Raw genomic sequence first — 16,845 nt, 5'->3', positions numbered from 1 at the left:
CCCATGATACTATGTAGTTATGACGTCGATCACCCATGATACCATGTAGTTATGAGCGAGCACCCATGATACTATGTAGTTATGACGTCGAGCACCCATGATACTATGTAGTTATGAGCGAGCACCCATGATACTATGTAGTTATGACGTCGAGCACCCATGATACTATGTAGTTATGACGTCGAGCACCCATGATACTATGTAGTTATGACGTCGAGCTCCCATGATACTATGTAGTTATGACGTCGAGCATCCATGATACTATGTAGTTATGACGTCGAGCACTCATGATACTATGTAGTTATGAGCGAGCACCCATGATACTATACATAGTTATGACGTCGAGCACCCATGATACTATGTAGTTATGACGTCGAGCACCCATGATACTATGTAGTTATGACGTCGAGCACCCATGATACTATGTAGTTATGACGTATATCAACCAACGACAACCACTGAATTAAAGGGACTTGACTATGATAGGACAGGGTTAAACATGTTTGTGACAGCATAAAACAGGGGACAGTGGTGTAACAACACACCTTAAACCTGTGAAAATCGATATCAAATTACTCGACATGAAAAACAAACAAAAATTACATCTAAGACAGCAAACAACGACCCCCTCCAACCCCCAACCCCCAACCCCCCCCCCAAAAAAAAAATACTGCAAAAGTGTAAAGTTTTTGTTCCTTGACTTCGTACATGTATTCATATAATATATATTCTAAACTACAAAACAGTAAAAATAAGGGAAAAAAAACACGTTTGTTTTAAAAAGAAATTCATATAGAGAGACCCTGAATCTTGCCTCATCAAGATGATATAGTTTTATTGTTCAAAAATTATCTGTTAACATACAATAAGCATTGTCTACAAACCGCATGATATCATCCTACCCCTAAATAACAAGCATCAAATGTTCTCTGCAACACTTGCATGTTAAAGGTTTATGGACTATTTAAAAGTGACCAAACAGAAAATGAATATTGAATTTAAGAAAAAAAGTATAAATAGATATGAAGTTGTGGGGGAAAAAAACTACAGATTACTGGCATATTGTGTTTCTTAAATAAACATTATATTTGACTGCTTTGTTACTTTTAAAAAACGTTTAACGTTTGGTATGCAAGTATGTTGTTATGTGCTGCAGAGGACATCTGAGGCGTCCTTTTGACATTTAACATTGTCAAGGATCACTACCCGTTAAGGCCTTAAGATCTCACTACAATTTCTAATTCTTCTATACATGCTTTAAATTTTGTCTTTTTCCTGTTGATAATGAGTATCTAGTATGAAAAAATATAAAATATTGCAACAAATGACAATATTTTATTCTCTAAATAATATGACACACCATGGCCTATCATAACAGTTATATTATATTATATGATACTAAACCCCTAACGGGAAGGATTGTGCCGGATGTTCATATGATGAAATCATAATCTTTCAGTCAGTTTAATTGAAGTCTGGATCCGGCATGTCAGTTAACTGCTAGTAGTCTGTTGTTATTTATGTATTATTGTCATTTTGTTTATTTTCTTTGGTTACATCTTCTGACATCAGACTCGGACTTCTCTTGAACTGAATTTTAATGTGCGTATTGTTATGCGTTTACTTTTCTACATTGGCTAGAGGTATAGGGGGAGGGTTGAGATCTCACAAACATGTTTAACCCCGCCGCATTTTTGCGCCTGTCCCAAGTCAGGAGCTTCTAGCCTTTGTTAGTCTTGTATTATTTGAATTTTAGTTTCTTGTGTACAATTTGGAAATTAGTATGGCGTTCATTATCACTGAACTAGTATATATTTGTTTAGGGGCCAGTTGAAGGACGCCTCCGGGTGCGGGAATTTCTCGCTACATTGAAGACCTGTTGGTGACCTTCTGCTGTTGTTTTTTTCTATGGTCGGGTTGTTGTCTCTTTGGCACATTCCCCATTTCCATTCTCAATTTTATAACACCGAACAGAACAAAACATAACATATCATTTACAATATCATTACATTACAATGCACAAAATAGCAACACAATACAACACAATGCAATGCAATGTAATGCAAATAATGCAATGTAAAATACAATACAATACATAATACAACCAATGCTCAGTAACTGTTAAAGATAAATGACTTATGTACGAAATACTCATAGATCAGTTCTTATTGTAGACGCGAATTAAACAAATTTGATTTTTTTAAAATTTTCTAAGTTAACCATTGTTTTTTACAAACATCCATTAATATATGATCTCTATATAGAATTAAAGAAAAGGAATATAGAAAATAAAGTATTATATTTATTTTTTATAAAACGAAGAACATTTGGTTTCAGGCCAAGGACTTTTACGTTTACTCTAGAAATTCACACGTATATTTCAAGTAATTCTTCGTTTGTCTTTCAGTTCACATACTTCAAACTTCAATGCAGGTCATAAAATCGAAATTTTAATATGTGCAAATTGTAATATATTTCAAATTACTAAGATATATAAAAGTCGTGACGTAATAATGAAGTTTTAATAACCAATTTTATCACTAATTCGGTTATTAATTCGACAAACAATATCCCGCTACCCAAGATGGTATCAAGTGTTTTCTCACAAGCATTGAAATTGACACCTTAAATATAGTGATATACTCCTTCAAATTGATAAAATTGGCAATTAAGTATATAAGTGGTTCCTTTACTTTCCGTTATCAAAGTTGTTGACACCTTATGTGGTACCATTAAATAAAATGTGTTGTTGATTTTATTGCTTTGTTTCAATTTGTACAGTATAATTCGATTTCTATTGTCAAAACTTGTCAGATATATATATATTATTGACTCGGTAACCACTTCAATGGTGTCGTCGACAGGAAACCAGTTCATCTTGTTGGTACAAGTCACTTTGGCATGATTATGATTAATTTTTATTATTAGATATAATTGAATAATAAACATTTTTGCTTCTCATTTTTCTTTATTGATCATTAAATTTAATAATCTGCAAAACAGTGACAAACACATAGATATTGTATTTTATCTCTGGTAAATGTGAAATTGCTGTAACTGGGACCAAACTGAAGAGCTCACCTAAAGCAATTTCTTAAATCTCCATCGGTGTCAATGAATTGCAATATGTGTATACGGATAACTTATACTTTGAAAATGGAGGAAATTGTCTTTTTTCTTACTATATCTTGGCAACGTGAATTAAATAAGTTTGTAGACCCCATTTCTTGGCTACTGTAATTACTAACAGTTAATAGTTTGCGTAGGGGTGTCCGTTTGATAACGAGGGATGTACATGTATGCGTACACAGTCTCGCCAGACTAGGAAGTAAGTCGAATCAAATGACACATTTCATGAATTCGAAATGGCAAGTTAAAGCTTAAGCGCGCCGTTAAATCTTGCTTTATTTGCTAATAATTACATTAGATGTATGTTTCATTATAATACTTTATTTTGATTGGCTAACTGCACATCACGTGTTATTCCGTAAGCAGTTGCATTGCTCAATACAACTTTTCATTCATGATAACACGTGGTCCAACAATAAAGTGCACAGGTGAATTAAATAAAAAAATATATAAAATTCGTGTTTTCATGATCATAATAAATGTAATTATAAGTATTGAATGCTTCTTTTTGTAACTTTATAGGGTTGTAAAAGCGTTGACCGTGCGCACATTTTTAGAATGAAGCGCTTCCGCGCTTCATACAAAATGTACTTCGGTCAACGCTTTTACACCCCAATAAATTTACAAAAAGAAGCATTCAATTCTTAAAGGCATGTAATAAATCTGGACTACAATCTAGCTGTTCTAAAGCGGCATGGCCGAATCTCTATATAGTAAAAATGTTGGTGATTGGTGTGGTCTTTTGTATACTGTCTAATATTTTAATAGCTCCTTTCTGTTATTCCTTGCATGCACATCTCAATGACAATCTGCAATGTAATCATTATTAAATACACATTTATTTAATCGTGTACATATGCATATGATAATTATTGTTGCTGTAAAATTCTTACGACCACATATATATGAAATTGTACTTCTTAAACTGATGATTAAATTAAGTACTTGAAGTTTATTTTATATCTATATAAGCATTTTGTATAACCCTGGAAGTACTAAATTGTCAATATATTACTTCCATTGTTAAGCTATATGCAATGTTTTCAGGGTATCGGTTTTATATCAATTTTTATGCCTCAATGGTACAAAAATTGAGATAAAATAATGACGGATTTAGCCATTTTAAAAAAGGGGTCCCAACCAAGGACAAAAGGGTGGGGGGGGGGGGAAGGGGGGGGGGGGGGGGGGTTCCAACTATATTTCCAAATTCAAATGCATTGATTGGCCAAAAAAGGGGGTTCCAACCCCCGGACCCCCCTCCCCCTCCCTGGATCCGCCAATGTAAAAATATACAATAAAAGAAATCTACAAATATTTAGTGAACTATGATATTGATGTAACACGTGTAAGTACATACCATGTCATAGCTTTAAATTGTCCTCTTGGAATTATTTTGCTTGCTTGCTACCCTTTTTAATTCCTACTCTGTATATATAACAAAGTAACAGTATAGTCGAGATCCGCTACCAATATCAATTGAGTTATAGATATATTTGTCGAGGTATCATACAGGTACCGGAATTAGTTGACATCCGCTAATGATATCAGTCGGAATCCGCTACCGATATCAATAGAGACCGTAGGTACCTCAGGTACCTATATAAGCCAAGGTTCGCTACCGATATTGTTCGAGGTCCGATACCAATATTGTTTGGAATCCGCTACTAATACCAGTCGAGATCCGGTACCAATATCAGTCGAGATCCGGTACCAATATCAGTCGAGATCCGCTACCGATATCAGTCGAGATCCAATATCGATACATAATAAGTAAGTAAGAAAGTGGGTGATGGACCAGATTGTTTCCCTGAGAAAACATAGTCAACCGAGATGAAGTCGAGATTTACAATGTTTTAGAGGGAGTATAATCAGTCAGTAATAGTAGTAGTAGTAGTAGTAGTAGTAGTAGTAGTAGTAGTAGTAGTAGTAGTAGTAATAATAATAGTAGTAGTAGTAGTAGTAGTAGTAGTAGTAGTAGTAGTAGTAGTAGTAGTAGTATAAGTCAGTAGTAGTAGTAGTAGTAGTAGTAGTAGTAGTAGTAGTAGTAGTAGTAGTAGTAGTAGTAGTAGTAGTAGTAGTAGTAGTAGTAGTAGTAGTAGTAGTAGTCAGTAGTAGTATTAGTAGTAGTAGTAGCAGTAGCAGTAGTAGTAGTAGTAGTATAGTTTTTTTATTTTTATTTATTTAAATGAAATGCAGTAGTCTTCAACTTTGACCATCTGTTACAGTATATTATTACCAAACATTATTGTAGAAAACTAGTATGGATTAATATCTCAATTTCACTATTCGTTCATGCGAGTAGATCCTGCGTTGTTATACGTTAGAGTAACTGTGAACGGATTGTTAAATTTTATTAGACGCCACGGTAGGATATATAGAGATTTTATTTTGTACGTGAATTGTTTTTAATCAAATTTCTTTATTGTATGTTGTTTCCTTTATCTTATATTTCTGTTCCAAAAATCAATATGTTATATGTTCATCGACGTGGCTGTTTATGTTTACAACTGTCTTTTAATGTTAGCTTTTCGCTCGTTCTTTGTATGGCGGTAATCCCGGTTCAAATTGATTACTGGCAAATGAGCATGATTTAATTGCCCTTGTACATATTCTCAAGCCTGATCTAATTTTTCATTGTTTCATGAGGCACTGTATTGCGTATATTATTCACAACCGTAGTCTAGTATTATTGATATGACAAAAGAGAGGCGAAAGATATATACTGAAGGGATATTGAAACTCGCTCGGCACGCAATTTATTGAAAGTTACTCTAATTGATAACTTCAAACGATCAATGCCTGGTTGGAAAGCATCTTAAAACTTTATAGTCTACATTAATATTCTTTTCTTAATCATTTTACACTTTTAACTATATGATAACATTCACAGGCTCGGTCATCTCGTCGTTCTCTGCTTCAATCATCACGATTTTCGTAATGCATAGCCTCAATCCCCTGTTCGAAAAACACCAATTTTACAAACCACCTTTTTTAGTTGACCATTGACCACTGACCCCTCGTTTCTCCATTAGTTTCCTTTATTTTATCCGCCTTTATTTATCTTAATTCAGAAAACAGATTTTGCTTTTTCTGCCATTTTATTACAATCACGTTACTTGATTTCATTTGAAATATCACCTGTTATTCATTGTTTTCTCTGTTTTTTAGTTCATGCTCATCATACTAAAATTCAAACTATTTGTGTATATCTCGTACAATATTATTGATATTTAGCAATATCATTTCAGGAATATTTAATGGTATTTATACACCAGTCAGAAATGCCCACTTTCAGGGAAGGAGAACTAATGTGCGCACATCATCATCGTAAATTCAAATATTATTGCACAATGCACGATGAACCATGTTGTGACAGATGTCATAAACGGACACACAAAAAATGTGTTGATGTTTTATCATTAAGATGTATTTATAATGTTGAAAGTTCAGCTGCTTTTAGCGAGTTGGAAGATGAAATAGATAACTTAACATCCAATATAAATTCTAATCAAGAAAATAAGAAATCTGTTTTAAATAATTTGTTGAGAGAAAAGATCGAAGTGCTCCAAGAGATAGAAAAGAATAGAGTTATCTGGAATAACAAATTAGATCAAATTCAAACTGAACTTGAAAATGAGCTTGAGCAGGTTTTCAACACAATGAGAGAAGAAGTTGAGGGAGAATTGGATGAAATTCAGTACTTGAGACATTTGGTTGGTAACTCGAGGACAACAAAGGAAGAAATCAAAACAACTTCTAATGATGCACAATGTTTCTTAAACATGAAACGATTGAGCAAAGCAATTCGCAAAGCTCATTTCAAATTAGAATCATTATCTTCAGTGAATAGCTTGCATGATGTAAATCTGAACTTTTCACCAAACGTAGAACTCCTAGACTCATTGGAATCCCTAGGAACTATTTCTCTTGGTACAGAACGAAAGCCCATGTCAATAGAACAATTTCATTTAAAACAAGCCCAAACCATTTCTTATCCGAATGAAAAAATGTTCGGCAAAGAAAGAACATCCAGTTTTGCGCAATCATCACGCTTTTCACGTAGGTCACCGGATGCTATAAATCGACGTGAGAAATTGGAACCATTCAACACAACAGCTAATACAGCATCGTCTGAATGTGATGAAAACATTTTTATTGATAGAGACAATAGAAGATTAATTCTATACGATGAAAATGGTAGATTTAATGGTTGCATTAATTTGGCGGTAAAACCGGACGAAGTTCATATTATTAATGAGAAGGAATTACTAGTTATTCATGGCAATCCACCTAAAAAACTCACAGTAAATTTAGACGCATTGAAATCGAGTAGATTTGAGATATCCTATCGATTTCAAGCTGGTGTTATCATTGCGTTATTTTTGTCGTTGGTTTTATATATAAGTCTTTATAATGAAAATTATGTTACCATTTTTGACCAGTGTGGTAGGTTTTTATCAATATTTATTGTCAATTTTATTTTGATATCGATCTGTCGATTTCTTTTCGACGGTATGTCACAAACTGCATCAAATATTATCAAAGGAAAAATAAAGAATTCGTTCAGTGGATCAAATCGAAACGATACATCTCTATCAATGAATATTGCCAAACAATCGAGCTTGTTTGAAGAGTTTTAAAACATTTTTTTATACCACAAAACATTTAACGAAGAGTGAAAAGATAACAAAGTTGTTATTGACATTTTGTTTTTACATTGTACTGTATTTTGTAAAGGAATATCCATTTTTCGAGTTCGATGCATTTCCGTCGAAAACTTTGGTTTTAGTGAACCACAGTGCACTTAAGATCACTAATGCCCGCGTCACACTGTCCCGATTTTTACGCCGATGGCAACACGATTATGGAAATTTTCAAAATCGGGACTGATCGTATTCAGATCGGGCTATTCGTAGTGCCATCTTTAACCATCTTTAACCATCGGCCACTTTTTCTAGCCTTCGGGGACAACGTCGGGAAGGGTTCTAAATTTTTTAACATGTTAAAAAATCCCCGAAGGTGCGTCCGATGTTGAGGGTTCGTATTGAGTTCGTATCACCATCCTCACCATCGTAATGTCACCGGGAATGCATCTTTCAACATCGCATTGCATTCGTGTTTCCATCGTTTCCATCGGGCAGTTTTGACATTACGATGTCTACACGAATGAATCACGAAGCTACCCGAAGGTCTTACGATGGCAACACGACTTCGTGAAGACTTCGTAATCCCGTCGTGTTGCCATCGAATAAAAGTACGAAGGCGACAAGATGGAAGTACGACGGCAATAAATCCAGCTAAATGTAAAGTTAATTTTTGCGCTAAAATACATTTAAAGTGCCATGCGCGATATGCACTGGTCAGTCTAATACGACAATTAAGAATCCCGTTCACAAAACATGGAGCTCATATCATATGATTCTATGAGAACAAGAAAGGCGACAGCGCGTTGTTTCTATTAATTCAAATGGAACAAAAAGAGTAGCTATTACAGGCTCAGGATTTACTTTCACAAGTAAAATATTATTTTTTGTCAATATTTTATATCAAGTAACATAATGAAATCATAAACGCGCATTGTACACCAACACTGCAGGTACACGTATATAGGGAAACCAACTTTTTCTTCATTATTCTGATTTTTTATGTATCGTCTGAGTTGTTGTCACACGAATGTTTACTCCATAACCATTTCGTTTTCTATATGTCATATTTTGCCGCATTTGTTGCTTTCCCCACATCCTTCCTTTTGTCTATATTATTATGATATTCTCCTGGAAAGAGCTCTTTTTGAATAAAAGGGATCAACGAACCCATTACCTTACCTTTAAGATAGAGCAGTAAACATGGGCTTAATTATGGGTGATTATTCAGACTAGTGCGCACATTTTACAGTTCAAACAAGGCAATGCCGAGCGTGGCATCCCCTCGTATGTAACATATTGGGGACAAATATGGACACTATATTTGTATATGACACATGCAGAAAATGGTAAATTGAATATGCATATTTGATACATAAACTTTTTTTTTAGAAATCAACCAACACATTCAGTAACTGGAAATACCTTTAATATTGTCTTTAGAACCAGCAGGTTAAAAAGAGCAACCAATTGCCTGTGTATTAGCTATTTCAAGGAGAAAAAACAAGTCCATCTGCATGACCTTGACCTTTGGCCTTGAACGTAAAAAATTACAATATACCAAACGTGGTTAAAATCTTTTGAAGCATATTGGTTTTAGAGTGTCCACACGGGTGATATTGCCTTGTATTACAACTGCCACTGTGACCTTGCATCGTAAGCTGTACACGACGTCTTTTAGACATCGTATGGTCATCCCGCCATCATCGTAATCCATCGTGTTGCCTTCGTAATCCATCGTGTAGCCTTCGTGATCAATCGTATAGGCTTCGGCTGAGATATGAAGCTTAAATACCGGTCTTCGGTTAACCTTCGTGTGTCCATCTTTTGCTATCGTATACATTTTCGGCACCATCGTATAGACTTCGTTATTCATCGTACTTGATTCGGTCACTTTTTGGTATTTTAACGAGATCGGGACCAACTTCGTACGAACTTACAATTTTCGCATTCGGGTGTCAATCGTATATAAAAATCGGGACAGTGTGACGCGGGCATAAAGGGCATCGTCACTTTCCCATGTACATGTCGAGCTATCGGTTGAAAACATATGATGCTATGGTACATGAATAGTCGGCAAATTAAATTCTTATAAATGAAAATCAGCATTGCTATCAATACTAAGAAAACACATTATTTCTAGTTGAACCTGCGTAAATTAATGATAATTCCGAAGACTCATGATGAACTTTATTAGATACGGGCGACCCCTTCTATCTGGTAAATGACGCCACAAAGGCGCGCTAAATTGACGACATTTTCCGTTGAAGGACATAACTCAAAAGTGGTATATTGTACGAACTCGAACGTTTAAAAGCGTGTAGGTTTTATTTTGTCATTTGGTATAGAATAAGGTTCTGTTCATAGACTATTTTCATATTCCTGACTTTTTACTCCGGAGTTTATATTTTTTCAACTTTGATTTTTCTTCTTATGGTTGCTCATACTTGACCGAGTACCAGGATGTCTAACTAGATAATAGGCAAACTGTCGAACAATTATATAATCCGGAGAATATGAAAAAAGTCTATGGCATATTTATTCGAAATGAAAGATTATAAGTTGAATTTGAGTCGTAAGACATTCAGCAAGGTTTGATAATTATGGAATAAATGATTTAAAATCGCTACAAGTTTTGTTTATCCTACATCAATTTTAAGATTTAAAAATAGCGATTTAAGTTATATTCTCAATTTTATTAAACTTTCTTTGAATTGTGTAAATTATTTCATTAATAAATGCAAACTGAAATGTGATTTAAAATAAAATTTTGAAAGTTAGATAGAATTTTTGAGACAGTAGAATAATATGACCGTGGTCAACACTAGACAACAGACTTTGGTATTGTTCTTTCTCCTCTCTCCACAGTTGGCACAAATCCACTGCCCTGTCATCATCATGCTTTTCAATTGACTCCTATTTAGTTTAAAGCTATTTTATATGAAGCAAAAACAATCAAAACCACAAACCCACTTTTTACCCATGCCAATAGTGGGCGGATGAAATATACAGAATCCATGCTGACTGCAGTGTTTATACAACTATAGTTTTACACTGACTTTGTTTATGCGTACAAAGAATGCACATCACTTTATCCCAATATTTTTTAAAAGTGTTGTCTAAGTCAATATACATAACAAACATATACTGTTGAGGAACACAGGACCCATTACAAAAAGTATACTCTGATAACATACGGTAAATTGGTAAATCAATTTTCCTCAGATTAAGTTAACAGAGGGGTGGGGGAGGGGGTCAGTGAAAAAACTGTGATTTTTTTTTATCCTACATTGAACTTTTGATGTCGTCCCTTAATACAACCTACTAGGTTTTTATTACAACATTATTATTGTGGACTTAAGTCCTGTTAATACTCATTTTTGGCAATGAAAAAAATCTTGCCTTTAAAGTTTTATTTACGTGTTAAATTTTTGTGTAAGTGTTACGTCGTTCCTATCTGATGAGTCGAGTTCCTTCCATCTAAATTGTACAGTTTGTTCTTATGTTGTATTGTAAATCAAGGCAACAGAAGTATACCGCTGTTCAAAAGTTATAAATCGACTGAGAGAAAATAAATCCGGGTTACATACTAAAACCGAGGGAAACACATCAACTATAAGAGAAACAACGGAGCAACAGAAACAAAAACAAACGTCAATGCAGCATACATAGAAACAGATCTATTTAATAACAACTGACATATATCTGACCTTGTATAGGACATAAGAAAGAAACGGTTGGTTGAACCTGGTTTTATGGCTAGCCAAACCTCTGGCTTATTTTGCAATGTTAAAAATACTGCAAAAATGACAACGTTAAATAAACTCATCATAGATACCAGGACTAAATTTATTATATACGCCAGACGCGCGTTTCGTCTACAAAAGACTCATCAGTGACGCTCAAATTCAAAAAAGTTAAAAAGACCAAATAACTTACGAAGTTGAAGAGCATTGAGAACCAAAATTCCTACAAGTTTAACCAAATACAGCTAAGGTAATCTATGTCTGAAGTAGAAAAACCTTAGTATTTCAAAAGATTCAAAAAGTTGTAAACAGTAAATTTATAAATATATCTATATCAATGAAAATTCATGTCAGCACAAAAGTACTGACTACTGAGCTTGTGATACCCTCGGGGAAATAAATCTCCACCAGCAGTGGCATCGACCCAGTGGTTGTAAATAAACTCATCATAGATACCAGGACTAAATTTATGATATATACGCCAGACGCGCGTTTCGTCTACAAAAAGACTAATCATTGACGCTCGAATCCAAAAAAGTTAAAAAGGCCAAATAAAGTACGAAGTTGAAGAGCATATAGAACCAAAATTCCTAAAACTACTCTCCAACGCTCTCAACACATTTAATCCGCCATGTACCCTAGGTGTCCGTCCTAAGTCAGGAGTCTGCAATTGAGTAGTCGTTGACAAATTTATTCTTTTATATAGTCTTTAACATAAAACAGGCCGGTGGATTTATTCAATTTAATATTTATTTAATATTAAATTGTTTCATATTTTGATATGCTAAATCATGTATAACTTACTACATTGAGGCGACGATAGTTAACATATATTCAAATTTTGTATTAAACGGATTTAATTTTGTTATTTTATTTTCCTTTCTTGAAGCCGTACGATGATCTTTAGTTTGACACCCCCCCCCCCCCCCCCTTTGTACTATACTTTATATGTTATTACATCATACATATAAATAAGATGTGATGACTTCTCAGTACCAAAATGTCTTTCTTTATTATTAACATTAAATGTATACTGTACAAACAATCAGAATAAATACAGTAGCTGTTATGGTTTAGGTTCTTAAACGAGCCGCTTAAATCTGAAAGCGTACACATAATTTATGCAGGAAGTTCCATTATTTTTTTGTAGAAAATGGATGGAGGTTTAAACATTTACAATACCACTTTAAAATTTTGTTGTAAAACTAACAATTGTACCAAACTTGTAAATTTGTGAGCAAAAAAACGTGTTTCCATACGCAAGATGCATCAACAGCGTTCAAATATAAAAGTATACCGTGATTGTGATCACCAAAACGTCAAACAGTTAGCTCATAGGCAGAAAATAGACTATCAACGCCATAGCAAAAAGAAATACAAAAACACAAACAATAGTACACAAAACACAAAATATTAAACTAAAGAACTCACCAACAACCAGTTATCTCGAATGCTCCAAAAGTGTTAGCAGATCCTTTTATGTCTATGCATATGAATACAAAATGCATTCTGTAATACGCCAATATTGAGGCACAAAATTTGAATCTCATAATGACATTTTCGTCTGAAATTCATGATCATGGTATTTGATGAAACAGCTTGCATTTTACTTCCTTTCCTTTTCCCATACAGAGCAATTAGTAAGAATTTACATTTGTAGAAAGGGTTAGCCTTTCCAGCAGTTTGGCCTTCAAACCACCACACAACTCTTTAACTATTTTTATTTTATAAAAATAAAACTATTTCGTTCTCGGAAAAGATTGGAGATATGACTTAAATTTGAAAGAAACCTTGCAAAAGCATTTGGTAAACTTACAGGTGAACAGTCATATTAGTATCATGCCAATAACATTATGGTCTGTCTTCGGTTTTGTTATATATATCATTGATTATGTTGATATGTGTATTTTTCTGTTGATCTATTTCACTGTGTCTAAACCACACCGGCACAATTTGCTCGGACTCGATGGTATCTAACATCCGGCACAATGACGGAACACCAATAGACAAAAGAAAGGTAGGTTTCTCCTTATTTTTTTTTTTTTTTTTTTATGATATCGAAGAATATATATACATATACAACTATTTTCTTTTGTGAGATGCAATATTTTCTACAACCGTTCAATATTAACGGAGAAATAAGTCAAAATGCATGTCAAAATGACGAATTGAGTGAACCTTGCCTCGAAATTGTTTAATTTCTCGTTAAATTGTTCACATTGTACGGAAAGAAAGGTACGGGAAGATAGATATTGACACGGAGATAGCAATTTTAGTTATTATGAGCATCTCAATAATTGTATCTCTGTGTATGGAACGAAAGAAATGGGTCATGTCAAATTAAAATAAACCGGTTTCGTCAATGTTGTTTCAACACAATCACCCGGTTTCGTCTATATATATCACCCGGTTTTTTTTGGTTTTTTTTAACAAACAATTTATGAAAAGCAACTTTGGCACGGATCTGAACATTGTCTTTCGGGAATTTAAATAGATATTTATTGTAAAGTAAACTTGGCGTGTTACAATCTATTTTAAACGGGCACTTTTGGACATAGTTAATTATGATAATAAAATTGAGAATGGAAATGGGGATACACATTTTCCTAATGAAAGGCGTATCCCTTATTTCACGTAACTTCAAACTAATTTTAAATGGAATATAATACTCAATAGCAAACAATGGTATCTTATTATTTTGTAACATTAATTTTTTTTCTTTGTATATAATAGTAGTATGTAAAGATGAAAAATAAAAGTATGTGTTTTGATTGTGTCATAATTTTGATTTACTATACTATATTATATACACTATGCATTCAATCATTGACGAACAGTCCCAAACCGACTATAGTCTATACTGTTCTGCACAAATTAATCATGCATGCAGTCCTGCCAGATTTTCTGGTACTATATATACTGTGTTACTTGCGTACAAAAGCGAGTTTTCACACTAAAGCATCCATAACATAGCAGTGAGATTTGTAACTTTCTCCCCGTTTCTGGTAAGCACATTTATTTTCCTAGGCATGTTTTTCACATTATTTTTACAGTTCAAATTCATTTTTTTACAGTTCGAATTCAATTGAAACTTCAAGATAACTTTCGAAAACAATATCTGACAGTTTTGTCTTTTTCAATGTGAATAAAAGTTGGTTTGCAAAACATGACCGTCATTTATATCTAGGTCTAATGTAGAAGAAGTGACGGTAACCACTTATCCCATACATATTGACAATGAGACAACTTTCTTTTAGACACAAACATGATGTTGAATTAATCAAGTTAAGGTTAGCGTATGCCTTAAACAGTGAGAAAAAACACACAAACTGCATGAAAGCAAGCTTTAACAGGGCCCTAAATTATAAACGTAAAACAATTCAAACAAGAAAACTACCTGCCTATTTTATGTTCTAAACGCATATGGTATAAAGCAACCAAAGACAACCATGGAATTACAAGCATGTGACTCGGGAATAAACTGAGTCAAAGTGTTGTCGCTGACACAAACAGTACAACAAAAGTACAAATAATAAAAAATAATGAATAAACCTTAACTCGTCTTATGACAGAGCCTGTATAGTAAATTCGCGATTTGTGCCAAAACTTGTATCATAGTTAAAATTATCCCTTTAATATAATAAATATACATGACTTTTTTTGTATTCGCAGTTTACTATTAAGTCCACTATCACTGAACTAGTGTACATATTTATCAAGGGGCCAGCTAAAGGACGCCACCTGATGCGGGAGTTTCTCGCTTCATTGAAGACCCATTGTGGCCTTCGGCTGTTTTCTGCTCTATGCTCGGGTTGTTGTCGCTTGGAATTTGTATGAACTTTTCATGTTGATAGACATTTTTAAATAATCTGTTGCTTTTTTATTATACCAGTCACAATTGCATCTTTTCTTATAGCAAACCATGCATCCGTTCTCTGTTTGATAAATCTGTACTCTATATCCTGGTGAAGCGGTTCTGTCAAATGTATGTAATTGGCTTGTATATATAGAAATAGTTGGTTGCCTGTAAACTACAAGTTCGTTGCTGCACTAAGACAGGTCAACACGGACCCAAGTTTTGTAATTAGTGCAAGGATACAACTTATGCAACATTCTATGTCAAACCGAAATGTTTCAAATGCGCTTATTACATACAGTTATTTACTTTTTCGCCATTCTTGTCCTGCCATTTTCTTAAATTTAATAAGAGCCATCTCCTTTGACAGATGTGCTTGCCGTAAATCCTTTAGCCTATTGGACACAATTTCTATGAGTACTTTGGTGGATTCAGTCACACAAGATTTTGTTATTTGCGACATCTTATTTACGGAGTTTATTTGGTAATCTGTTTGATGTCGTCATTTGTCTATCAGATTGGTTACTGTGGTTTTCTCTTCCTTCAGTCTTAGCTGCTTATCGGCTAGCGTTGGAGTACCTTCAAATCCAAATAAATCTATATCTCCAAATTGATTACTGGTTGAGCTGTTGATTTTCTTGCCATCAAAACAAAGTTTGAATGTCTGATATTTATTTGACTGTTCAGCAACTTTATCAAGTAAATGCGGTACTATTCCCGGACGTTTTGGGTTGGAAGGTACCGGAGATTCTGAAGTTCCAGTCACTTTGGAAAATGGTACACTGTAATTAATCCTTGATAATTTTGAATCAAATTCACCCTGATGTGATTGCCCATTAATTAGATCCCCCTTGTGTTTAGGGCCACTCATGTACCGCAGCCACTTGCCATGGAACATTTTGTAGCCTATTCGCCAGATGGAGGTACGGACGGATGGAAGGACGGACGGACACACGGGTGTATACAACAATACGTCGTCAAAATTGGGACGTGCGTGTAAAAACGCAAAACTCCTTTTGAACGCTGAAGTTAAATAATCAATTATAATGTAATGCGATTATGATTTTTTTTTATTTGACCAAACCGGGTTATGCATTTTGAAATCTATGACGAAACCGGGTTGTATACATTGACGAAACCGGCCAGTTCCATTTGGACATGACCCTTTTCTTTCGTTCCATACACAGAGTTACAATTATTGAGATGCTCATAATAACTAAATTTGCCATCTCCGTGTCAATATCTATCTTCCCGTACCTTTCTTTCCGTACAATGTGAACAATTTAACGAGAAATTAAACAATTTCGATGCAAGGTTCACTCAATTCGTCATTTTGACATGCATTTTGACTTATTTCTCTGTTAATATAGAACGGTTGTAGAAAATATTGCATCTCACAATAGAAAATAGTTGTATATAGATATATATTCTTCGATATCATAAAAAAAATAAAAAAATAAGGAGAAACCTA

At 34.1% G+C, this 16,845-nt stretch overlaps 1 protein-coding gene across 1 annotated transcript; it reads left to right on the top strand.

Moving 5' to 3' along the window:
- The first annotated feature begins 6,479 nt into the window (after positions 1–6,479).
- LOC139483166 (uncharacterized) lies at positions 6,480–9,203 on the top strand. Its single transcript, XM_071267201.1, has 2 exons — positions 6,480–7,433; positions 9,165–9,203. The coding sequence occupies exons 1-2, from the start codon at positions 6,480–6,482 to the stop codon at positions 9,201–9,203; spliced, it is 993 nt and encodes a 330-aa protein (XP_071123302.1).
- The last annotated feature ends 7,642 nt before the right edge of the window (positions 9,204–16,845 follow it).

This window comes from Mytilus edulis, chromosome 7 (assembly GCF_963676685.1).
Source record: "Mytilus edulis chromosome 7, xbMytEdul2.2, whole genome shotgun sequence".
Taxonomy (NCBI): Eukaryota; Metazoa; Mollusca; class Bivalvia; order Mytilida; family Mytilidae; genus Mytilus; species Mytilus edulis.
The sequence above is the reverse complement of the archived record's forward strand: the minus strand, read 5'-3'. Positions and strand labels throughout refer to the sequence as shown.

Coding starts and splice junctions, on each gene's coding strand:
- LOC139483166 (XM_071267201.1), top strand. CDS start 6,480: ATGCACGATGAACCATGTTGTGACAGATGTCATAAACGGACACACAAA. Junction 7,434..9,164: donor ATCCACCTAAAAAACTCACA/GTAAATTTAGAC, acceptor CTTTTTTTTTAG/AAATCAACCAACACATTCAG.